This window comes from Ranitomeya imitator, chromosome 4 (assembly GCF_032444005.1).
Source record: "Ranitomeya imitator isolate aRanImi1 chromosome 4, aRanImi1.pri, whole genome shotgun sequence".
NCBI lineage: Eukaryota > Metazoa > Chordata > Amphibia > Anura > Dendrobatidae > Ranitomeya > Ranitomeya imitator.
Genome location: NC_091285.1, coordinates 332,973,011 through 332,998,220, shown reverse-complemented (window position 1 = coordinate 332,998,220; position 25,210 = coordinate 332,973,011). Strand labels below are relative to the sequence as shown.

Genomic DNA, 25,210 nt, shown 5'->3' with positions numbered 1-25,210 from the left:
CTACTGAGACTGGACCATCTGAAAGACTTCTTGTGATGTTTGTCAACACACTGGAGCCTTTGTCTGCCATCCAACCCACAACATCCTCGCACTTGTCTGGGTTCATTAGATGTGTAGTGCGCTGATCAAATTTTGACAGGAACCTAGAATGAGATATAGTCACCTTCAGATCTGTCACACGGCCTTGGTGGACGCCACCACATCCACGTCCCTTAACATCACTCTTTCTCATCTTGAATGCGTTATGCTTATGAAATAAAGAAAATACTGGCTTTATTTTTCACCAGTACTCTTACAAAGGTCTTGTGTACAAATTTACTATATCTAGCAATGTGTGGTTATTTTTTTGGAGATCCCCTTGCTGACACACTCCAAATGCGGAGTAATGAAGATTATTGCCCCTGCTAAATTGTCACATATGATTATCTCTACCCAGATTGCGCCAGTTGCACAACTGCTAGACAAATATTAGGCATTTTAGGTGGAAAAAAGCAGAGAGCTGCAGCATGTATTTCCAATGATGAGAAAACCCAGGTGCCTGCTTGCCTTTCATATACCGTTCCCCCCTCCTTCCTATTAAATCTATCTTTCCTAAATCCCCACCTAATAAACAAATAATCTTGACAATCTCCTATCACTTTTAATACACTCATTTCACTGTCTCTACGCTAAAACTACGCCCTCCTTATGCTGTTTCCAGCTGCATTGTGCGCAAGATGGTGCCGGAAGCCTTTTAATAGTCACTATGATGCTGGAAGGCCAGCCAATCATAGTAATGCCACAATTAAGATGGCGCTGGCATTACTATGATTGGCAAGTCAGCCCAGAATGTTCATTGGCTGCAAATAAAGTGCCAAACATGCTGGGTGGGTCACTTGAATGTAACGAGGCGAATACCTAATTACTTGCCGAGTAACGAATAGCCTGAATACCGTATTATTTGTGCGAGTAACGAATAGTGCTGAATGCATTCGTTCATCAATAATGATGAACACTTCACACAGTTAGAAACCATTTTTAATTATTAGGAGTTGACTACACAATTTCTAGACTAACATATTTCAATTCACCAACAGTTATACTGCTTAATTTTACAACATAGTACCAAAGTCTATGTTAAGAGAATATTTAATTTAACAAACATTAAAGAAATACATTTAGGAAATATTATACTAGTTCTTAAACTACAAGAACATACTCACCCCCTTTTGGGACATTATAAACTTACCAGAATACACACGTTCAGGCCACATAATTCTCTTGTTACATTAAGGCTTACATAGCCTGATGGTCCCTATAGACATGATAGAATTTTTTTTTTATTTAGAGTCACCATTGTAGTCAATGCATATATTTCTAATACAGTAAATATAAAATAAAGAAATGCATTGTAGATCATAATGGTTAAACTGGAGTGAGAACTGAATGTATTATTGTATGGTATACGAGTGATTGCGAGCCCTTCGGGAGCGCACGGTGACTACAAACCACGCAATAGGGTGAACCCACGCACCAGACTGCTGTATGTGCAGACTAATAGCAAATATAAATACCTGGTGTACCTCTCCTGCCACTTCTACCTTGTGTATCAAAAAGATCTATAGTTAATACTGTTCGGGCAGAGCTATCTGATAGTGCTATCCATGAAAAAAGTGAACGGGTAGAGCTATCCCATAGACCTATTTGCAAAGGAAATGAATGGGTAGAGCTATCCAATAGCGCTATTCCTCAATGGAAACCAGGGATTCAAGCTTCAGGAGGCTAATTTGCATATTCCAGGTGCCTTCTGGGAGAAGCGAAGTCTCCCTAAGCTAGAAGATCGTTGGGTACAGCCGGGACCAGCTGCTTCGAAAGCATCACCAAACCAGGGATTCAAGCTTCAGGAGGCTAATTTGCATATTCCAGGTGCCTTCTGGGAGAAGCGAAGTCTCCCTAAGCTAGAAGATCGTTGGGTACAGCCGGGACCAGCTGCTTGGAAAGCATCACCAAACCGAAGGCGCAAATTTTTGCCTGTAGGACATTATTGCAAGAGAGCTTGGCTGAGTAGATTACACAAGAAGGAAAACACACAGCAAGTCAGCAGGATCTAGGAGCAACATGGCAGATGTGACAACCTACATGGTGAGCTGCAGCATGTGCTACATGTTCACAGATCGACCAGAAGAAGAATTAAATTTCACCTGTCAGAAGTGTAGACTAGTGGCCCTTTTAGAAGAAAAGGTGCGGGGTTTGGAAGAAAGAATAGCAACTTTGAAACTCATCAAAGAGAATGAAGACTTTCTAGACAGAACAGAAGCATCTCTACTGGTCACAGAAGGTGCAAAAAGTGTCAGAGAACCTCCAAAAGCAGATGAGTGGAAGCATGTGACCAAAAGAAGCAAGAAGACCATGGAGAAATCACCAACCACACAACTGAAGAACCGATATCAAATCTTTGTAGAGGATGAAGATGGCACACCTAAGAATGAAGCAATACCAGCAAGCAAAAAAGAAAAGGGCACACAGCAACAAGTGACAGCAAAAAGTACAGCCAAGAAGCAACGAAGAGTGGTGGTGGTGGGAGACTCACTACTGAGAGGCACAGAAGCAGCCATCTGCAGACCGGACATAACTGCAAGAGAAGTATGCTGCCTTCCAGGTGCGATGATCAAGGATGTGACCGATAGGATACCAAAGCTCTTCAGCTCCAAGGACGTCCACCCATTTCTTCTGATACATGTTGGCACCAATGACACGGCAAGGAAGGACCTACCGACAATCTGCAAGGACTTTGAAGAGTTGGGGAAGAAAGTAAAGGAACTGGATACACAGGTAGTTTTTTCTTCTATCCTTCCAGTAGATGGGCATGGCACCAGGAGATGGAACAGGATCCTTGATGCAAACAACTGGCTAAGACGATGGTGCAGACAACAAGGATTTGGATTCCTGGACCACGGTGTGAATTACTGGTATGATGGACTCCTCGCCAGAGACGGACTACACCTCAACAAACCTGGGAAACACACATTCGCCAGAAGACTCGCTACACTCATCAGGAGGGCGTTAAACTAGAAGAAGAGGGGACGGGAAGAAAAACATTAGACTCGAACAAAGACGACCCAGGAAAACATACTCAGAAGGGAGGTAAGAACATTTCTAAAACAATCCACAGTGAGGAGATTGGAACAAAACAAAATCCTCTAAACTGCATGCTCGCAAACGCCAGAAGCCTGACAAACAAGATGGAAGAACTAGAAGCAGAAATATCTACAGGAAACTTTGACATAGTGGGAATAACCGAGACATGGTTAGATGAAAGCTATGACTGGGCAGTTAACTTACAGGGTTACAGTCTGTTTAGAAAGGATCGTAAAAATGGGAGAGGAGGAGGGGTTTGTCTCTATGTAAAGTCTTGTCTAAAGTCCACTTTAAGGGAGGATATTAGCGAAGGGAATGAGGATGTCGAGTCCATATGGGTTGAAATTCATGGAGGGAAAAATGGTAACAAAATTCTCATTGGGGTCTGTTACAAACCCCCAAATATAACAGAAAGCATGGAAAGTCTACTTCTAAAGCAGATAGATGAAGCTGCAACCCATAATGAGGTCCTGGTTATGGGGGACTTTAACTACCCGGATATTAACTGGGAAACAGAAACCTGTGAAACCCATAAAGGCAACAGGTTTCTGCTAATAACCAAGAAAAATTATCTTTCACAATTGGTGCAGAATCCAACCAGAGGAGCAGCACTTTTAGACCTAATACTATCTAATAGACCTGACAGAATAACAAATCTGCAGGTGGTTGGGCATTTAGGAAATAGCGACCACAATATTGTGCAGTTTCACCTGTCTTTCACTAGGGGGACTTGTCAGGGAGTCACAAAAACATTGAACTTTAGGAAGGCAAAGTTTGAACAGCTTAGAGATGCCCTTAATCTGGTAGACTGGGACAATATCCTCAGAAATGAGAATACAGATAATAAATGGGAAATGTTTAAGAACATCCTAAATAGGCAGTGTAAGCGGTTTATACCTTGTGGGAATAAAAGGACTAGAAATAGGAAAAACCCAATGTGGCTAAACAAAGAAGTAAGACAGGCAATTAACAGAAAAAAGAAAGCATTTGCACTACTAAAGCAGGATGGCACCATTGAAGCTCTAAAAAACTATAGGGAGAAAAATACTTTATCTAAAAAACTAATTAAAGCTGCCAAAAAGGAAACAGAGAAGCACATTGCTAAGGAGAGTAAAACTAATCCCAAACTGTTCTTCAACTACATCAATAGTAAAAGAATAAAAACTGAAAATGTAGGCCCCTTAAAAAATAGTGAGGAAAGAATGGTTGTAGATGACGAGGAAAAAGCTAACATATTAAACACCTTCTTCTCCACGGTATTCACGGTGGAAAATGAAATGCTAGGTGAAATCCCAAGAAACAATGAAAACCCTATATTAAGAGTCACCAATCTAACCCAAGAAGAGGTGCGAAACCGGCTAAATAAGATTAAAATAGATAAATCTCCGGGTCCGGATGGCATACACCCACGAGTACTAAGAGAACTAAGTAATGTAATAGATAAACCATTATTTCTTATTTTTAGTGACTCTATAGCGACAGGGTCTGTTCCGCAGGACTGGCGCATAGCAAATGTGGTGCCAATATTCAAAAAGGGCTCTAAAAGTGAACCTGGAAATTATAGGCCAGTAAGTCTAACCTCTATTGTTGGTAAAATATTTGAAGGGTTTCTGAGGGATGTTATTCTGGATTATCTCAATGAGAATAACTGTTTAACTCCATATCAGCATGGGTTTATGAGAAATCGCTCCTGTCAAACCAATCTAATCAGTTTTTATGAAGAGGTAAGCTATAGGCTGGACCACGGTGAGTCATTGGACGTGGTATATCTCGATTTTTCCAAAGCGTTTGATACCGTGCCGCACAAGAGGTTGGTACACAAAAGGAGAATGCTTGGTCTGGGGGAAAATGTGTGTAAATGGGTTAGTAACTGGCTTAGTGATAGAAAGCAGAGGGTGGTTATAAATGGTATAGTCTCTAACTGGGTCGCTGTGACCAGTGGGGTACCGCAGGGGTCAGTATTGGGACCTGTTCTCTTCAACATATTCATTAATGATCTGGTAGAAGGTTTACACAGTAAAATATCGATATTTGCAGATGATACAAAACTATGTAAAGCAGTTAATACAAGAGAAGATAGTATTCTGCTACAGATGGATCTGGATAAGTTGGAAACTTGGGCTGAAAGGTGGCAGATGAGGTTTAACAATGATAAATGTAAGGTTATACACATGGGAAGAGGGAATCAATATCACCATTACACACTGAACGGGAAACCACTGGGTAAATCTGACAGGGAGAAGGACTTGGGGATCCTAGTTAATGATAAACTTACCTGGAGCAGCCAGTGCCAGGCAGCAGCTGCCAAGGCAAACAGGATCATGGGGTGCATTAAAAGAGGTCTGGATACACATGATGAGAGCATTATACTGCCTCTGTACAAATCCCTAGTTAGACCGCACATGGAGTACTGTGTCCAGTTTTGGGCACCGGTGCTCAGGAAGGATATAATGGAACTAGAGAGAGTACAAAGGAGGGCAACAAAATTAATAAAGGGGATGGGAGAACTACAATACCCAGATAGATTAGCGAAATTAGGATTATTTAGTCTAGAAAAAAGACGACTGAGGGGCGATCTAATAACCATGTATAAGTATATAAGGGGACAATACAAATATCTCGCTGAGGATCTGTTTATACCAAGGAAGGTGACGGGCACAAGGGGGCATTCTTTGCGTCTGGAGGAGAGAAGGTTTTTCCACCAACATAGAAGAGGATTCTTTACTGTTAGGGCAGTGAGAATCTGGAATTGCTTGCCTGAGGAGGTGGTGATGGCGAACTCAGTCGAGGGGTTCAAGAGAGGCCTGGATGTCTTCCTGGAGCAGAACAATATTGTATCATACAATTATTAGGTTCTGTAGAAGGACGTAGATCTGGGGATTTATTATGATGGAATATAGGCTGAACTGGATGGACAAATGTCTTTTTTCGGCCTTACTAACTATGTAATGTTCCTGAGCGTAAGCTATTTCACATGGTTGAGGGCACTTGGGATCTGCCCCCAAGGCCCTGCCCATGCCCAATGTTTGGTCCGTAGACCGCGGCTAGGAGTTAGTCCTGCTTTTGTGTACAAAATTTTTGGCTTTTACAATTGATAAGAAACTTAATAAAAGACTTCTTTGTACACACAGTTAACAGTAAACCACTTGTCAACGTTAGGAATAAGTTTACCCTGCTTCTGTGTCTCAAATATTTTGACCCTTATTTCTTGGCTTTTCCTTCCCCTGAAGAAAGCCACATATAACTTCCCATGTGAAAACACTGGGAGAGGCAAATAAATTCCTACAACATCCAAGGACTGTCCCTGAGATTTATTGATGGTCATTGCAAAAGCCAACATGACACGAAACTGACGCCGTCGCATATTGACTGGCAAGTTTTTATCTTTGGAAATCCGGTCAATTCTTGGAATAAGAACTGTCTGACCCTTTGCTTTTCCATTTAAAGCAACAGCATGAATAACGTTTGCTTTTAAGCTTTTTACATAGAGCCTTGTGCCATTACAAAGGCCACGCTTTCTGTTATGATTACGCAGGCGCATAATTACAGCTCCTGGTTTCAGCTTCAGTTCATGAGGAGGCATCCCAGTGGGATTCAAAGAGTTAAGAAACTCTACAGGGTAATCAGTAAGAATCCTCCTCTTCAGAAATTGTGTCCATGGAGCAATATGTTGAGTGTTCACCTTAAACTTGACTAAGAATTTTGTAGTTCAAGTCGTGAACATCATCATTCTATAGCGTATGAATTGCTTTATTGGCTATTGCTTCTACCATTGCATCGTTATTCTCAATTGAGTCACCAAAAATAGCACACTCTTCAATAAAAGAATTTGAGATTTCAATTGTGTCTTCTGGCAGACCATAGATATTTGACAACTCTCCATTGCCAAGTTTCAGTAACCATGAGGTGTACTCAACTTCATCCTGAGACATTCTCATATTCTGTTGTAACTGGAACAGTGAAAACTGATTCCAGGATTTTGAATATTTAATGGTGGACTGTACAATTTGGCCTCTTTTTCCACCTTCCACTATTGGTAGGGTTTGACAAAAATCACCACCATTTATGAAAACTTTTCCACCAAATGGTCTTTTTTTTCCACATATGCAGTAGCGTAGCTACTGGGGGGGCAGAGGGGGCCGTCGCCCGGGGCCCTGTCACATGAAGGGGCCCACTGAGAGCCGGCACTGCCACTTCCGTCATGAGGCACAATACAGCACAGGAGGAGAGCAGTAAAATGCCTGCTCCCCTGCCTGACGGAGATTCTGCATGCAGGCAGCACAGTGACCAGTTGCAAGTCTCCCTCCTGCACTGTATTGTGCTGACCGACCTCAGAAGCTTCTCCCAGGCTGCAGGTTTCTTCCCTCCTGTGCATGCTGGGACTGGCTCAGGGCAGGCACGCTGGGTCCTAGTGCCCATCTACCTACATTTCACTCACTCAGATACTTCCTGGTCCTGCTGCAAACGTCAATGGTAAGTGGGGATAAAATGCATTAAATTGATAGGCATGTCATAGTCCCTGGGGGGTAAATGTGAAAGGATGGGGTGTTGTGGGGGCTTAGGTGGGGGAGGGGGACAGGGCACTGGGGCATGAATGTGAGAAGATAAGGGTATTGTGAGGGCTGAGGTGGGTGAGGGGGCGACAGGCACTGGGGGCTGATTATTAGATGGTTACCAGATTATATGCACTCCATCATGTAATAGTTGTTCTCTAGGATGGGGAGGTAGGGGGCTTATTATACTAACCAGCTGGGTAAGCCATAAGCAACATCACGTTTAAGCATCATTCCAGCATTTTTTTTTTATTTGACTGCTGGAATGGCACGTTAAGGCTATGTGCACATATTGTGGATTTGGCTGCGGATTCGCAGCAGTTTTCCATGCTGTGTACAGGACCATGTAAACATATGGAAAACAAAATCCGCAGTGCACATGCTGTGGAAAATACCGTGCGGAAACGCAGCAGTTTATTTTCCGACGCATGTCAATTCTTTGTGCGGATTCCGCAGCGTTTTACACCTATTCCTTAATAGGAATCTGGAGGTGTAAAACCGCAGGTGAAAACCGCACAAAACCAACAAAATCCGCAGTAAATCCGTGGGGAATCCGCAATGTGTGCACATACCCTAAGAGGCGCAGTTACAGCTGCTGCTCTATACTCAGAGCGGTGACTGAAACCGTGCCAGCGCCACCCACTGCACCCCCGAGGCTGCAGTGAGGAATAAAGCTAATTTCCTCCTGGCAGAGTGACTCTCAGTGCAGGAGACACACAGTGTCAGAACACTGTTAACTATTATATTGTGTTTTGGGGGACCAATGGGGACATCATTCTATGTATATGGGAACTCTAATGGACATCATACTGTATGTACGGGAGCTGTGGGCCCATCATACTGTGTATACGGGAGCTGTGAACACACCATACTGTGTATAGGGGAGCCGTGGGGGCATTATACTGTGTATGGCCAGTCTCACACGTCCAGATAATTCCGGTACCGGAAAAAATCGGTACCGGAATTATCCGTGTCCGTGTGCCCCTACGTTTCTGTGGCACATCAGTGTGGCACATGTGCGGCACACGTGTGCCGCCCGTGTGCCCACTGGGTACCACACGCACCGTGCTGGGTACCACACGTATCAGCATCCGGTGCTGAAGGCCCATTCATATCTTCCCTGCAGCAGCGTTTGCTGTAGAGAAGATATGAATAATTGTGTTTAAAATAAAGATCTGTGTGCCCCCTGCCCTCCCACCCCCTGTGCGCCCTCCCCCCCCCCCCACACCCCCGCTGTTCTGAAAATGCTCACCCGGCTCGCTCCCTCGCCGGCGCTGCTTCCTGTTCTGGCCGCATCTTCTCCTGTATACGGTCACGTGGGGCCGCTCATTTACAGTAATGAATATGCAGCTCCACCCCTATGGGAGGTGGAGCCGCATATTCATGACTGTAATCGGCGGCACCACGTGACCGCTGATACAGTAGAAGATGCGGCCAGAACAGGAAGCAGCACCAGCCAGCGAGGGAGCCGGGTTAGTATTTTCAGAACAGCGGGGGGGCGCACAGGGGGTGGGAGGGCTTTGGGCGCACAGGGGGTGGGAGGGCGCACATTTGGGCACATAGATCTTTATTTTAAACACAATTATTCATATCTTCTCTACAGCAAACGCTGCTGCAGGGAAGATATGAATCGCGGCTTCAGCACCAGTGGGGGGGACAGCGCTTAATGTAGCGCTGTCTCCTGCATGGCACACGGACTGCACACGGACAACGTCCGTGTGCGGTACGTATTTTACACGGACCCATTGACTTTAATGGGTCCGTGTAATACGTGCGCTCCCACGAACACTGACATGTCTCTGTGTTTGGCACACGGAGACACGGCCCGCAAAAAATCAATGACATCTGAACAGATGCATTGATTTTAATGTGTCTACGTGTGTCAATGGCTCCGGTACATGAGGAAACTGTCACCTCACGTACCGGAGCCACTGACGTGTGAAACCGGCCTATAAGGGAGCAGTTAGCTTATTATACTGTGTACAGGGGAATTGTGGGGGACATCATACTGTATATACAGGAGCTGTGGGCCCATCATACTATGTATAGGGGAGCTATGAAGGCATTATACCGTGCATAGGTGAGCTGTTGGCCCATTATACTGTATATACAGTAGGTGAGCTCTGGGGGGCATTATACTTTCTATAGCGGAGCTCTGTCGGCATAAAACTGTGTATAGGGGAGCTGTGGGCTCATTGTACTGTGTATAGGGGAGCTGTGGGCTGATCATACTGTGTAGAGGGGAGCAGTGGGGCTCATCATACTGTGTATAGAGGAGCAGTGGTGACATACTGTATATAGGGGAGCTGTGGGATCATCATATTGTGTATAGGGGAGCTGTGGGATCATCCTATTGTGTATAGGGGAGCTGTGGGGGCATTATACTGTGTATAGGGAAGCTGTGGGCTCATCATACTGTGTATAGGGGAACAGTGGTGACATCATACTGTCTATAGGGGGCTGTGGGTTCAAAATATTGTGTATAGGGGAGCTGTGGGTGAATTATACTCTGCATAAGAAAGCTGTGGGCCCACCATACTGTGTATAGTCAAGCTGTACACGGAGGCTACTTAAGGGACATTATTAAATGTTAAGTGGCAACTTAAACATTATTGTTATATGGGCACTCAGAGTACTGAGACCATCAAAATTTCATGTGTGGTATTATTACTTTTTAGGGACAAAATGTGGAGGGCAGTAGCACAGGGCATTAATGTTTTCTAGGGGTGAATTTTATTATCTAGAGAGCACAAAAGAGTTATTATTACTATGTAAGGGGCACAGTGGTGGCATTACTATGTGGGGCGGCATCATTATTGTACCACACAGCAGGTGCTGTAGGACACATACGGCAGCAGCGGCTCAGTATTGGGGTATCAGCAGAATGAGGAGTTTGTGCAGGTTGGGGATAGATTGGGACGGGGCTGGAAATGTGAGAAGTCTGATGTGTCATCATAATTTCTGCAGACGAGTCCTGGGTAGAGAAGTTGTCATGTCGGTCTGGGCCAGATGGGAAAGACGAGAAAAGTGAACGATTCCATCAGAAGGAACGTCATCTGTAAGTTATTATCTATAACACTGTGCTGTGATCTCTTATATGGTCTGTAGGACTGGTATCTACAAATATATGGTCCTCATATAATAGTATCAGTGTTTATTTTTGTATATAGATGTATTTTCAGTCACAGTGCGGTCAACTGCTGATATTCCCCTATGCTCACAATTAGGGTGCACCATGTAGCTGTAGTCAGGGGTACCTCGTTAGGGGCCCACTCAGATTTTTCGCCCCCCCTAAGCTGAAACCCTAGCTACGCCTCTGCACATATGTCTTGGAACAAATTATCCACAGCGTTCATTGTTACTTTGTCCTAAATAATGACAGATGACTCCCTAAGCTCCTTTGCTTGAAGTAAGGTTGGCTTGATTTTTGACACTGTGGTCTCATTTGTTGTAATTCCAAGGCCAAACTTGGAATGGTAGGTGCTACCATTTTGTATTAATGTAGCCGCCAATCCAGTGGAGGCTACTGAGCAAATAGACTTCTTTTCTGCTTGTAGTGTTTGGTGCAAGCAGTTGTACAATAATGTCTTTCCACTGCCTCCTGGGCCGTCCAGAAAAAAACAGTGTGATCTAGTGTCGTCTGGCTGTGATGCAGCATTGACTGCTTGCATAATTGCATCGAAAGCTGATTACTGAGCTTCATTAAGCATAGCTTCCAATTACTCAGCCTCCTCCTTTATTACAGCATAATTCAGTTGGTCCAGTATTTCATCTGGAACATTTACTGGAGTTGGCAATCCGTAGTCAGCACAGGATTTTTTATTGCTTAACAGCACTTCATTAACCCCTTCCCGACACATGACGCCACGTAGGCGTCATGAAAGTCGGTGCCAATCCGACCCATGACGCCTATGTGGCGTCATGGAAAGATCGCGTCCCTGCAGATCGGGTGAAAGGGTTAACTCCAATTTCACCTGACCTGCAGGGACAGGGGGAGTGGTAGTTTAGCCCAGGGGGGGTGGCTTCACCCCCCCCCCCCCGTGGCTACGATCGCTCTGATTGGCTGTTGAAAGTGAAACTGCCAATCAGAGCGATTTGTAATATTTCACCTATTAAAACTGGTGAAATATTACAATCCAGCCATGGCCGATGCTGCAATATCATCGGCCATGGCTGGAAACACTAATGTGCCCCCACCCCACCGATCGCCCCCCCAAGCCACCGATCTGTCCGGTACACTGCTTTGGCTCCCCTCCGTCCTGTGCTCCGCTCCCCCCGTGCTCTTGTCCGCTCCCCCGTGCTCCGATCCAACCCCCCTGCACTCCGATCCACCCCCCCGTGCATCATCCACCCCCCCGTGCTCCGATCCACCCCCACCTGTGCTCCGTTCCACCCCCCCGTGCTCCGTTCCACCCCCCCGCGGTCCGATCCCCCCCTCCATGCTCCGATCCCCCCCACCGTGCTCCCCACCACCCCATCATACTTAACGATCCTGCCGGGGTCCGTCCGTCTTCTCCCTGGGCGTTACCATCTTCCAAAATGGCGGGTGCATGCGCAGTGCGGCCGCCGAATCTGCCGGCTAACAGATTCGTTCCAAAGTGCATTTTGATCACTGAGATATAATCTATCACAGTGATCAAAATAAAAAAATAATAAATGACCCCCCCCCCTTTGTCACCCCCATAGGTAGGGACAATAAAAAAAATAAAAAAATGTTTTTTCCACTAAGGTTAGAATAGGGTTAGGGCTAGGGTTAGGGTTAGGGTTAGGGCTAGGGTTAGAGCTAGGGTTAGAGCTAGGGCTAGGGCTAGGGTTAGGGTTAGGGCTAGGGTTAGGGTTTCGGTATGTGCACACGTATTCTGTTCCTCTGCGGATTTTTCCGCTGCGGATTTATGGCGGATTTACCGCGGTTTTTCTGCGCATTTCACTGCGGTTTTACAACTGCGATTTTCTATTGGAGCAGTTGTAAAACCGCTGCGGAATCCGCAGAAACAAGTGACATGCTGCAGAATGTAAACCGCTGCGTTTCCGTGCAGTTTTTCTGCAGCATGTGTACAGCGATTTTTGTTTCCCATAGGTTTACATTGAACTGTAAACTCATGGGAAACTGCTGCGGATCCGCAGCGTTTTCCGCAGCGTGTGCACATACCTTTAGAATTAGGCTATGTGCACACGGTGCGGATTTGGCTGCGGATCCGCAGCGGATTGGCCGCTGCGGATTCGCAGCAGAGTTCCATCAGGTTTACAGTACCATGTTAACCTATGGAAAACTAAATCCGCTGTGCCCATGGTGTGGAAAATACCGCGCGGAAACGCTGCGTTGTATTTTCCGCAGCATGTCAATTCTAGTGCGGATTCCGCAGCGTTTTGCACCTGTTCCTCAATAGGAATCCGCAGGTGAAATCCGCACAAAAAACACTGGAAATCTGCTGTAAATCCGCAGGTAAAACGCAGTGCCTTTTACCCGCAGATTTTTCAAAAATGATGCTGAAAAATCTCACATGAATCCGCAACGTGGGCACATAGCCTTAGGGTTAGGGTTGGAATTAGGGTTGGGGTTAGGGTTGTGATTAGGGTTACGGCTACAGTTGGGATAAGGGTTAGGGGTGTGTTGGAGGTAGAATTGAGGGGTTTCCACTGTTTAGGCACATCAGGGGTCTCCAAACGCAACATGGCGCCACCATTGATTCCAGCCAATCTTGTATTCAAAAAGTCAAATGGTGCTCCCTCACTTTCGGGGTCTAGTTTCCAAAATGGGGTCACTTGTGGGGGGTTTCTACTGTTTAGCCACATCAGGGGCTCTGCAAACGCAACGTGACGCAGAGCATTCCATCAAAGTCTGCATTTCAAAACGTCACTACTTCACTTCCGAGCCCCGGCATGTGCCCAAACAGTAGTTTACCCCCACATATGGGGTATCAGCGTACTCAGGAGAAACTGGACAACAAATTTTGGGGTCAAATTTCTCCTGTTACCCTTGGGAAAATAAAAAAGTGCAGGCTAAAAGATCATTTTTGAGAAAATAATTTTTTTTTCTATTTTCATGGCTCTGCGATATAAACTTCTGTGAAGCACTTGGGGGTTCAAAGTCCTCACCACACATCTAGATTAGTTCCTTCGGGGGTCTAGTTTCCAAAATTGGGTCATTTGTGGGGGATCTCCAATGTTTAGGCACACAGGGGCTTTCCAAACGTGACATGGTGTCCGCTAATGATTGGAGCTAACTTTCCATTTAAAAAGCCAAATGGCGTGCCTTCCCTTCCGAGCCCTGCCGTGTGCCCAAACAGTGGTTTACCCCCACATATGGGGTATCAGCGTACTCAGGACAAACTGGACAACAACATTTGGGGCAAAAAAGGGGGGAGAAGCCAGCGCAGCCTAAGGTTAAGACGCAATACAAAACGTAGTGTAGGACTGCCCCAATATGAGATTGCCGTGAAGAGGCGGGGTGGCTCAAAGAATTGATCAATTGTTTGCTAAATGTCTCATTTTGATATACAGTTAGAAATTAATATGTGCATTTGCACTTTATGTATTGCGTCTTAACCTTAGGCTGCGCTGGCTTCTCCCCTTTTTTGCTCTGTTATTGGTAAGTGGCTGACCACCACTGTTGCCGTGCGCCGCGCCTGGTTATGTGCGCCATTCTTTCTGTGTCTCAGTGATTGATAGGCTGCTGTACACACACATAGCAGCCCTGCCCTGCCTCAGGCTTTGTTTAATTATGCACCTGTTCCTCAGCCTGTCTCACTCTTCATCTGTGGCTCTGGATGGGCAGTGTGGAGGTTGGATCCGAAATGTCTGTCTGGACCTTGTCAACCTTTATCCTCGCTTGCCCACTCTGGCGCCATGGGGGTGACTCAGTAATGCTCCAGGTACAGCATGCTTTTAATGTGGTCTTGCTTTTAGTTCATTTAGGAGGCCTTTATGGCACAGCGAATATAAAAAACGTAGTGTAGGACTGCCCCAATATGAGATTGCCGTGAAGAGGCGGGGTGGCTCAAAGAATTGATCAATTGTTTGCTAAATGTCTCATTTTGATAATACAGTTAGAAATTAATATGTGCATTTGCACTTTATGTATTGCGTCTTAACCTTAGGCTGCGCTGGCTTCTCCCCTTTTTAGCTCTGTTATTGGTAAGTGGCTGACCAAAACTGTTGCCGTGCGCCGCGCCTGGTTATGTGCGCCATTCTTTCTGTGTCTCAGTGATTGATAGGCTGCTGTACACACACATAGCAGCCCTGCCCTGCCTCAGGCTTTGTTTAACCCCTTCCCGACCTTTGACGCCACCTAGGCGTCATGAAAGTCGGTGCCAATCCGACCTGTGACGCCTATGTGGCGTCATGGAAAGATCGCGTCCCTGCAGATCGGGTGAAAGGGTTAACTCCCATTTCACCCGATCTGCAGGGACAGGGGGAGTGGTAGTTTAGCCCAGGGAGGTGGCTTCACCCCCCCGTGGCTACGATCGCTCTGATTGGCAGTTTCACTTTCAACAGCCAATCAGAGCGATTTGTAATATTTCACCTATTAAAACTGGTGAAATATTACAATCCAGCCATGGCCAATGCTGCAATATCATCGGCCATGGCTGGAAACACTAATGTGCCCCCACCCCACCCCACCGATCGGCCCCCCAAGCCACCGATCTGTCCGGTACACTGCTCCGGCTCCCCTCCGTCCTGTGCTCCGCTCTCCCCGTGCTCTTGTCCGCTCCCCCCGTGCTCCAATCACCCTCCCGTGCTCCGATCCACCCCCCTGCACTCCGATCCACCCCCTGTGCATCATCCACCCCCCCGTGCTCTGATCCACCCCCCCGTTCTCCGTTCCACCCCCCCGTTCTCCGTTCCACCCCCCCGCGCTCCGATCCGCCCCCCCATGCTCCGATCCCCCCCCCGTGCTCACCCCCACCCCATCATACTTACCGATCCTGCAGGGGTCCGTCCGTCTTCTCCCTGGGCGCCGCCATCTTCTAAAATGGCGGGCACATGCGCAGTGCGCCCGCCGAATCTGCCGGCCGGCAGAGTCGTTCCAAAGTGCATTTTGATCACTGAGATATAATCTATCACAGTGATCAAAATAAAAAAATAATAAATTACCCCCCCCAACTTTGTCACCCCACAAATTTTGGGGTCAAATTTCTCCTGTTACCCTTGGGAAAATAAAAAATTGCAGGCTAAAAGATCATTTTTGAGAAAATATTTTTTTTTTTTTTTTCATGGCTCTGCGTTATATACTTCTGTGAAGCACTTGGGGGTTCAAAGTCCTCACCACACATCTAGATTAGTTCCTTTGGGGGTCTAGTTTCCAAAATGGGGCCACTTGTGGGGGTTTCTACTGTTTAGCCACATCAGGGGCTCTGCAAACGCAACGTGACGCCCGCAGAGCATTCCATCAAAGTCTGCATTTCAAAACGTCACTACTTCACTTCCGAGCCCGGCATGTGCCCAAACAGTGGTTTACTCCCACATATGGGGCATCAGCGTACTCAGGAGAAACTGGACAACAACTTTTGGGGTCAAATTTCTCCTGTTACCCTTGGGAAAATAAAAAATTGCAGGCTAAAAGATCATTTTTGAGAAAATAATTTTTTTTTTTTTTTTCATGGCTCTGCGTTATAAACTTCTGTGAAGCACTTGGGGGTTCACAGTCCTCACCACACATCTAGATTAGTTCCTTTGGGGGTCTAGTTTCCAAAATGGGGTCATTTATGGGGGATCTCCAATGTTTAGGCACACAGGGGCTCTCCAAACGCGACATGGTATCCGCTAATGATTGGAGCTAATTTTCCATTTAAAAAGCCAAATGGCGTGCCTTCCCTTCCGAGCCCTGCCATGCGCCCAAAAAGTGGTTTACCCCCACATATGGAGTATCAACGTACTCAGGACAAACTGTACAACAACATTTGGGGTCCAATTTCTCCTATTACCCTTGGCAAAATAGGAAATTCCAGGCTAAAAAATCATTTTTGAGGAAAGGAAAATTATTTTTTATTTTCATGGCTCTGCGTTATAAACTTCTGTGAAGCACCTGGGGGTTTAAAGTGCTAAATATGCATCTAGATAAGTTCCTTGGGGGGTCTAGTTTCCAAAATGGGGTCACTTGTGGGGGAGCTCCAATGTTTAGGCACACAGGGGCTCTCCAAACGCGACATGGTGTCCGCTAACAATTGGAGCTAATTTTCCATTCAAAAAGTCAAATGGCGCGCCTTCCCTTCCGAGCCCTGCCGTGTGCCCAAACAGTAGTTTGTGACCACATATGAGGTATCGGCGTACTCGGGAGAAATTGCCCAACAAATTTTATGATCCATTTTATCCTATTGCCCATGTGAAAATTAAAAAATTGAGGCGAAATGAATTTTTTTGTGAAAAAAAGTACTTTTTCATTTTTACAGATCAATTTTTGAAGCACCTGAGGGTTTAAAGTGATCACTAGGCATCTAGATAAGTTCCTTGGGGGGTCTAGTTTCCAAAATGGGGTCACTTGTGGGGGAGCTCCAATGTTTAGGCACACAGGGGCTCTCCAAACGCGACATGGTGTCCGCTAACGATGGAGATAATTTTTCATTCAAAAAGTCAAATGGCGCTCCTTCCCTTCCGAGCCTTACCATGTGCCCAAACAGTGTATTTCCCCCACATGTGAGGTATCGGTGTACTCAGGAGAAATTGCCCAACAAATTTTAGGATCCATTTTATCCTGTTGCCCATGTGAAAATGAAAAAATTGAGGCTAAAAGAATTTTTTTGTGAAAAAAAATGGTAGTTACCTGCCGATAACGGTATTTCTCTGATCCCATGATGACACCACGGAGAGAGGGGTCCGCCCCCAGGGACAGGAAACCTACAGATGAAAAAGGGCGTACCTCTCTCCCACATCAGTTGGATTACAGAGCCTTATACAGAACTTCAGCTGCAACTCAATATTTACACAAATTAAACTTAACCTATTTAACTTAACAGAGGCACCGTGACTAAAATTAATTACTAGTACATTATCAAGTGCACACCTGTGTGTGAAAAGGGAGGGAATATACGGGTGCCATCATGGGATCAGAGAAATACCGTTATTGGCAGGTAACTACCATTTTTTCTATCCCCATGATGGCACCACGGAGAGATTTGAATAGATAGAACTTTTAGGGAGGGACCACTGCCTCTAGAACCCTTCGCCCAAAGGTAGGAAAATCTAGACTGGGAAGACCAAGTGGCCGCTCTACATATCTGTTGTATTGAAGCGCCAGCTCTCTCCGCCCAGGATGATGCCACTGCTCTGGTCGAATGAGCTTTTATGTTCTCTGGGATGGCTGTCCCACAGGATGAGTAGGATAGGGCGATGGCGTCTCTTATCCATCTTGCTAACGTGGCTTTTGATGCTTTTTGTCCCTTGCGTGGACCCTGGAAGCAGACAAACAGAGCCCTATCCTTCCTGCACTCCCTAGTGGCTGATAGATATTGGACCAGACATCTTTTTACGTCTAGGGTATGCAGTGTTTTTTCCCCCTCATTTTTAGGGTTGGGGCAAAAGGAGGGTAAAGAAATTTCTTGCGTTCTATGAAACTGTGACGCTATTTTAGGGAGGTAAGCCGGGTCAGTTTTCAGAATGACTCTGTCATCAAGTATCTGAGTAAAGGGTGGGCATGGAGATAACGCTTGTATATCGCTGACACGACGAGCCGAGGTTAGGCCCACTAGGAGTGTGATTTTTAAAGATAAGATCTTTAAAGGAACTTCTGTCAGGGGCTCAAAGGGAGGTTTGGTTAGAGCGTTTAATACAAGGTTTAGATCCCATGGAGGAGAGTTGTGGAGGGGAATGGGTCTGGACCTAGTTGAGGCTTTAATAAATCGCATGACCCACCGATTTCTGGCCAAATCATAATTATACAGTGCTCCCAAGGCTGCCACCTGAACCTTTAGAGTGCTTGTAGCCAAACCTCTTTCCAGACCTTTCTGTAAGAACTCAAGGATTTTTCCTATTGGAATTTCCCCGGTCGGGTCTGCCCCTGATACCGACATAAATTTTTTCCAAACTTTCCCATATATTCTAGTGGTTACGGGTTTTCTACTCTGTAATAGAGTGGACACCAAGTTGGGAGAGAACCCTTTATCCCTTAGCAACCTCCTTTCAAAAGCCACGCTGTCAAGTGTAAATTCTTTACATTGGGGTGAAATACTGGACCCTGGGACAGAAGCTTCGGAGTGTGTGGTAGAACCCATGGACTTGATATGGACATTTTTCTTAGCCAAGAAAACCATATTCTGCGGGGCCAGAATGGCGCTATTACTATCACTGTAGCTCCCTCCTCCCGAATTTTCCTCAACACTAAGGGGATGAGCGACATTGGAGGGAACGCATAGGCAAGGTGATAGTTCCAAGGAATTGTCAGTGCGTCTAGGGCTACAGGGTTCCCCCAGGGATCGATTGAGCAGAATGTTTTTACTTTGTGGTTTTGGCTGTTCGCGAATAGGTCTATTTCTGGTAAACCCCAGAGATTCACGATTTGATCGAAGACCGATTGGTTTAGCTCCCACTCCCCCTGCTTTAAGCATGTTCTGCTCAGGAAGTCTGCAGTTTGGTTTTCTGAGCCCTTTAAGTGGAGAGCTGTCAAGGACTTTAGACTGTGTTCTGCTATGTGGAAGATAGATTGGGTTACCTCCATCAGTGCTCGACACCTGGTGCCCCTTGGTGGTTTAGATATGCAACCACTACCTGGTTGTCCGAAAAGACTTTTACATGATGGCCGTGAAGGAGATATAGAAAGTGTGTTAGGGCCAGCTTTACCGCTAACAGTTCTTTCATGTTGGAAGAGTCTAGCTCTTGGCTTTTGTTCCAATTCCCCTGTGCCACTTGATCGTCTACATGTGCTCCCCAACCCCAGGGGCTTGCATCCGTCGTTAGAATCTTCTCCGTCGGTAGCGCCCAAGGAACCCCTTTGGTTAAATTCCCTGGGTCTGCCCACCATACTAGGGAGTGTATCGTGTTTGATGAGATACTCAACTGCCCGTCTAAATTTCCGTGCAGAGATATGCCTGAATCTAAAGTCTCCCATTGTAGGTCCCGGGAATGACATTGTGCCCACTGTACGGCCGGGATACAGGCAGTCATGGAGCCCAACAGGGACATTGCCTTCCTCAGAGTAGTGACTGGGGATACCGTCAGCTGTAACACTGCCTGTGTCTTTTTTTGAATCTTCTCCTGAGGAAGGTAGCATTTCTGCCTGATCGAGTCTAGGACTATCCCTAAGTACTCCTGTACCTGGGATGGCACTATTTTGGACTTGGGTATGTTTAGCAGCCACCCTAGACTCGACAGTGAAGCCATGACCAGATCCAACTGTTGTTCGCAATGTTGGAATGAGTTCCCTACCACGAGGAGGTCGTCCAGATAGGGAACTATTAGGATATTCTGTTCCCGTATGTGGGCCATTACCTCTGACATTATTTTTGTGAATACCCGAGGAGCGACAGCTATCCCGAAGGGGAGAGCTCGAAATTGGAAGTGTTTTACGTCCCCCTGGATATTCACTGCCAACCTGAGATATTTTTGATAATCTCTGTGGATGGGCACATGGTAATATGCGTCTCGTAAATCTAGAACAGTCATGAAACACAAGGGAAAGAGTATTCTCACGCAAGATTTTATTGTCTCCATTTTGAAATGTTGTATCTCTAGGAAACTGTTTAATTTTTTGAGATTTATGATCGCTCTGTACGATCCGTCCGGTTTCCTGCGGAGGAAGAGGGGAGAATAGAAACCCATGCCTCTTTCCTGGTGTGGGACTTCTTGCAATACTCCTTTCTGGATTAGGTTCAGAATTTCTTTTTCGAGAGCTGACTGTTCGTGTGTTTGTTTTTGAGGCGTTATCATGAAGGAGTTGCCGGGAGGGATACGAAATTTGAATTTGAGGCCTTCTCGTATAATACCTAAAATCCAGGGACTGTTTGAAATTTTTTCCCAGGCTGGAAGAAACTCGGCTAGTCTCCCTCCGACCCGGGGAGTACCTTCATTGAGATTTTTTATTATCTGGAAGGGGGGGTTTGTTGAACAAGAAGCCCCTGTTTTTGTTCCTTCTGTCTTCCCATCCGTCTTTATTCCCTTTTGGGGGTCTTCTCCGCATGAATTTTCTATTCCGAAAGGAACGCCTATATGACTGGTTAGGGAACCGGGGGAAAGATTTCTTTTTATCTCCCGCTTTGTCAAGGATGTCATCCAATGTTGACCCAAACAGAAATTCACCTTCACAAGGTATTGAGCATAACTTGGTCTTTGTTTGCAAGTCCCCCGGCCAGCACTTTAGCTACAGGGCACGTCTTGCGGCGTTTGAGAAAGAGGCCGACCTGGCTGCTTATGTTGCTGAGTCCACCGAAGCGTCCGCTAAAAAGGCTGCCGCCCCTTTCATCATGGACACTGACTTCTGGATTGTTTCTCTTGAGACTTTCTCCTTTAGTTGTGAATCCAAGTGCTCGAGCCATACCATTAAGGCACGGGCCGTACAAGTGGCTGCGATGGCTGGTTTTAGGCCACCTCCTGCTGCTTCCCAGGAGTTTTTTTAAAAAGTGTCTGCTTTTTTGTCCATCGGGTCCTTTAGAGTGCCCATGTCCTCGAAGGGCAGGGCGAATTTTTTGGAGGCCTTTGCTATGGCCACATCCAGTTTGGGTGCCTTGCTCCAGGATGAGCAGGCTGGGTCGTCAAACGGGTATTTTCTCTTGGGGGTCAAGAGAACTTTTTTATCCGGTTTTTTCCATTCTTTTTTGATCAAGGAATGAATTTTCTCATTTATCGGGAATACTCTTCTTTTCTTTTGTTCTAATCCGCTGAACATTATGTCCTGTGCTGTTCTTTTGGGACGTTCGTCTACCAGACCCATGGTCGTTCTGATGGCTTTTACCAGTGCGTCTGTCTCTTCGATGGGGTAGCAACTGCGTCCCCCCTCTGATGATAGTGAAGAGGTCTCGGATGTCGACGAATCGTTAGAATCGGATGATTCACTGTCTGATTCGTCTATGCTAGATTCAGGAGATTTATGACCTGACCTGTGCTTTTTCTTCGGGACTTTAATGCCTTTGAGGGCACTCTCCACCTGATTTTTTATTAGTGTTTTTAGGTCTGATGCAAACGCCGGAGATTCCTCCTGAATGGTTTTTTCTATGCAAGGCCCGCATAGCTTTTTCTCCCAGGAGGAAGGTAGCTCTTCCAGACATATCGCACACACTTTGTGCTTTGATTTGGCTGTACATTTTCTTCCCTAGGAGAAAGAGTAATCCTGTATTACATTATTACTTTCACGTAGATCACTCACCCTTTGTGAATAAGAGATACCGTCTCTGGCCTCGGGACTATATCCACTGGATCCGTCACCGGACGCGTAGTTTTCCCAGAGACTCGGCTGCGTTGTGACCCTGAGCGTCCACTGCTGCTGCGCTGCTGAGAGGAAACATTTCCCTTGTGCTGATGCTGTGAGCGCGGGTGCCGCTGTACCTGCACTTGCTCAGGCGACAATTGTGCACACTCCTGTGCCTCTTGCTGCTCTTTGTCACTCATAGTGGCTCCCCGCTGCGTTTTTAGCAAAGAGGAGGTATTGCCACGTATTCCCCTTAGAGAACGCTCTTTTTAAATCTACCGCCGGTGAAAGCGGCGATCTACGCATGCGCGCGAGTCACTTCCGGTTCGCAGCACAGGCGTCCTATAGGGAGGATATTATTGGGGACGCCTGTGCGCGCGCTCTAGCATTCCGCCCTCATTCTGCTGCCCCCTCACTTCCGGTTTAGGCGGCGGCGTCCGGCGGTGCCATGGGCGCTTTTGGTGCGCTCCTGCGTCCCCACATGGTAGCGTAGCCGCCGCTACCTCCATGTACCGATTAGCGGTACAGAGGCTATATCGGTGACCGCCGTCACCTGCCTCTTTCCTCCCCCTTTTTTTTTTTTTTTTTTCACGGGGAAGGCAGGCTCGATCCCCTTCACTGCCTCCCCCTGCCACACTCACCCATAGGGCCTGCCAGCCCCAGCGGTGGTGCTTCAGGGTTGGACAAAAGGGGGGAGAAAACCTGCTGGATCCAGTCGTGACAGGGCGCCCCCTGTCAGGAACCGACCAGACCAGCTCCCTGGAATCCCACGCCAAATCCTCAGGTACGTGCTGTAGGTTACCCGTCAGGGACAGGAAACCAACTGATGTGGGAGAGAGGTACGCCCTTTTTCATCTGTAGGTTTCCTGTCCCTGGGGGCGGACCCCTCTCTCCGTGGTGCCATCATGGGGATAGAGAAAAGAACTTTTTCATTTTTACGGATCAATTTGTGAAGCACCTGGGGGTTCACAGTGCTCACTATGCATCTAGATAAGTTCCTTGGGGGGTCTAGTTTCCAAAATGGGGTCACTTGTGGGAGAGCTCCAATTTTTAGGCACACGGGGACTCTCCAAACGTGACATGGTGTCCGCTAAAGAGTGGAGCCAATTTTTCATTCAAAAAGTCAAATGGCGCTCCTTCCCTTCCAAGCCCTGCCGTGCGCCCAAACAGTGGTTTACCCCCACATATGAGGTATCAGCGTACTCAGGATAAATTGGACAACAACTTTCGTGGTTCAGTTTCTCCTTTTACCATTGGGAAAATAAAAAAATTGTTGCTAAAAGATAATTTTTGTGACTAAAAAGTTAAATGTTCATTTTTTCCTTCCATGTTGCTTCTGCTGCTGTGAAGTACCTGAAGGGTTAATAAACTTCTTGAATGTGGTTTTGAGTACCTTGAGGGGTGCATTTTTTAGAATGGTGTCACTTTTGGGTATTTTCAGCCATAGAGACCCCTCAAACTGACTTCAAATGTGAGGTGGTCCCTAAAAAAAATGGTTTTGTAAATTTCGTTGTAAAAATGAGAAATCGCTGGTCAAATTTTAACCCTTATAACTTCCTAGCAAAAAAAAATTTTGTTTCCAAAATAGTGCTGTTGTAAAGTATACATGTGGGAAATGTTATTTATTAACTATTTTGTGTCACATAACTCTCTGGTTTAACAGAATAAAAATTCAAAATGTGAAAATTGCGAAATTTTCAAAATTTTCGCCAAATTTCCGTTTTTATCACAAATAAACGCAGAATTTATTGACCTAAATTTACCACTAACATGAAGCCCAATATGTCACGAAAAAAACAATCTCAGAACCGCTAGGATCCGTTGAAGCGTTCCTGAGTTATTACCTCATAAAGGGACATTGGTCAGAATTGCAAAAAACGGCAAGGTCTTTAAGGTCAAAATAGGCTGGGTCATGAAGGGGTTAATAGTTTAGATAGGTCAAATATGGTGACAGACTTTCTTTAATTTTCACTGTCTATAAAAAACCTGCACATGTGTTTACATTAGATTTTAATAATCCAAAGACCATGAGTTTGTCATGCAGTAACTACTTCAGGAAACTCTCCTGTATTGGTGAGTTTTTAGAGGAGCTTTCTTTTCCTTAAACGTTTTCTGAAGCGGTTTTGAAAAGTTTTGGAAGAATTTATTTTTGCTGAATTAAACAGTGTCTAGTTTCGAGAAGTTTCCTTCAGGATCCTCTTCTAAGAAATTACGTTCATTTTCTTTTTTCCACTAATTCATTTTTCAAATCTTCTTCAGGAAAAATATCTTAAAAAACTTTGTGATGTTAAGAGCAAAGTAGATTTCCCATATAGATATATTCAAGGATTTTTCCAAGAGTTTTTAAGGCAGTTTTTGAGGTGGATTTTGGAGAGTATCAGCTCCAAAAATCTCCTATAAAAACTATTTGTTACTCTGGCTCATAAATGTTTCAACACTGTTCACTATTTTAGAAAGAGCAAGCTATTCTTAAAATTTGACAAATCTATCACTGTGGTTTATATTGTTTGGTAAATTTGATGCTTTTTTAGACTGTCTTTTTCAAGCTTACCAAAATTGCGGCGCATCTTTTGGTGCATGGTGTCACATTTAGGTCACACACATTTCCACTAAATCACAGTCCTTTCTAACAAAGCTTTGCCCCCTTGTTGGACATACATATTTAGGTCATGCAATCCCCACATGTTTTTGGCTGTCTAACAGCCACGAAACATGCAGTCGCGGGTACTCGAACATGTCACTAGTTCACCCACAATATTCAATGCATACCTGAGCACCCTCAGCAAATTCAAGTAACGAGCACTTATGCTCATCACTAATGTGAACACATAAAAAATATTGGATGTCAACACATACTGTAAAATACATAATGCAATACTATGTCTATAGGTTTTTATTATGTAAAAGAATGCTGTAAATAAAATGCAATTACAAAAAATAAATTTGTATTGTAAGAATTTATTAAAATATTAACTATACTTTTCAAAATCTATTATTTACAGCTTTGTACAAAGAATGAAATGCCACAACAAACTCCAATCAGGTACACTGGTGAGATTCAGGGAGAATGGTATTCACAGGATCATTGAGATGACCTAAAATAAGAGGAAATGTTACTCTGCAAATCAAAGTCTAATTGTCCATACTGTGGGAAAACCCATCACCAAAATCAATATGTATTGATGCTAGTATTAAATACATTAAGCAT

The 25,210-nt window shown here is 45.4% G+C and overlaps 1 protein-coding gene across 4 annotated transcripts in view; it reads right to left on the bottom strand.

The window, feature by feature from the left end:
• Positions 1 to 1,190: 1,190 nt before the first annotated feature.
• The window catches only part of IL17REL (interleukin 17 receptor E like), a 205,268-nt gene continuing 181,248 nt past the window's right edge, over positions 1,191 to 25,210 (bottom strand). For 3 of the 4 annotated variants that reach the window (XM_069764958.1, XM_069764961.1, XM_069764962.1), the window contains one exon: positions 24,941 to 25,097. In XM_069764958.1, the coding sequence (XP_069621059.1) occupies positions 25,042 to 25,097 (56 nt within the window). In that variant the 3' untranslated portion in view covers positions 24,941 to 25,041. Of the gene's footprint in view, positions 1,295 to 24,940; positions 25,098 to 25,210 lie in introns of those variants that run through there. The other variant, XM_069764960.1, reaches the window with a different exon arrangement.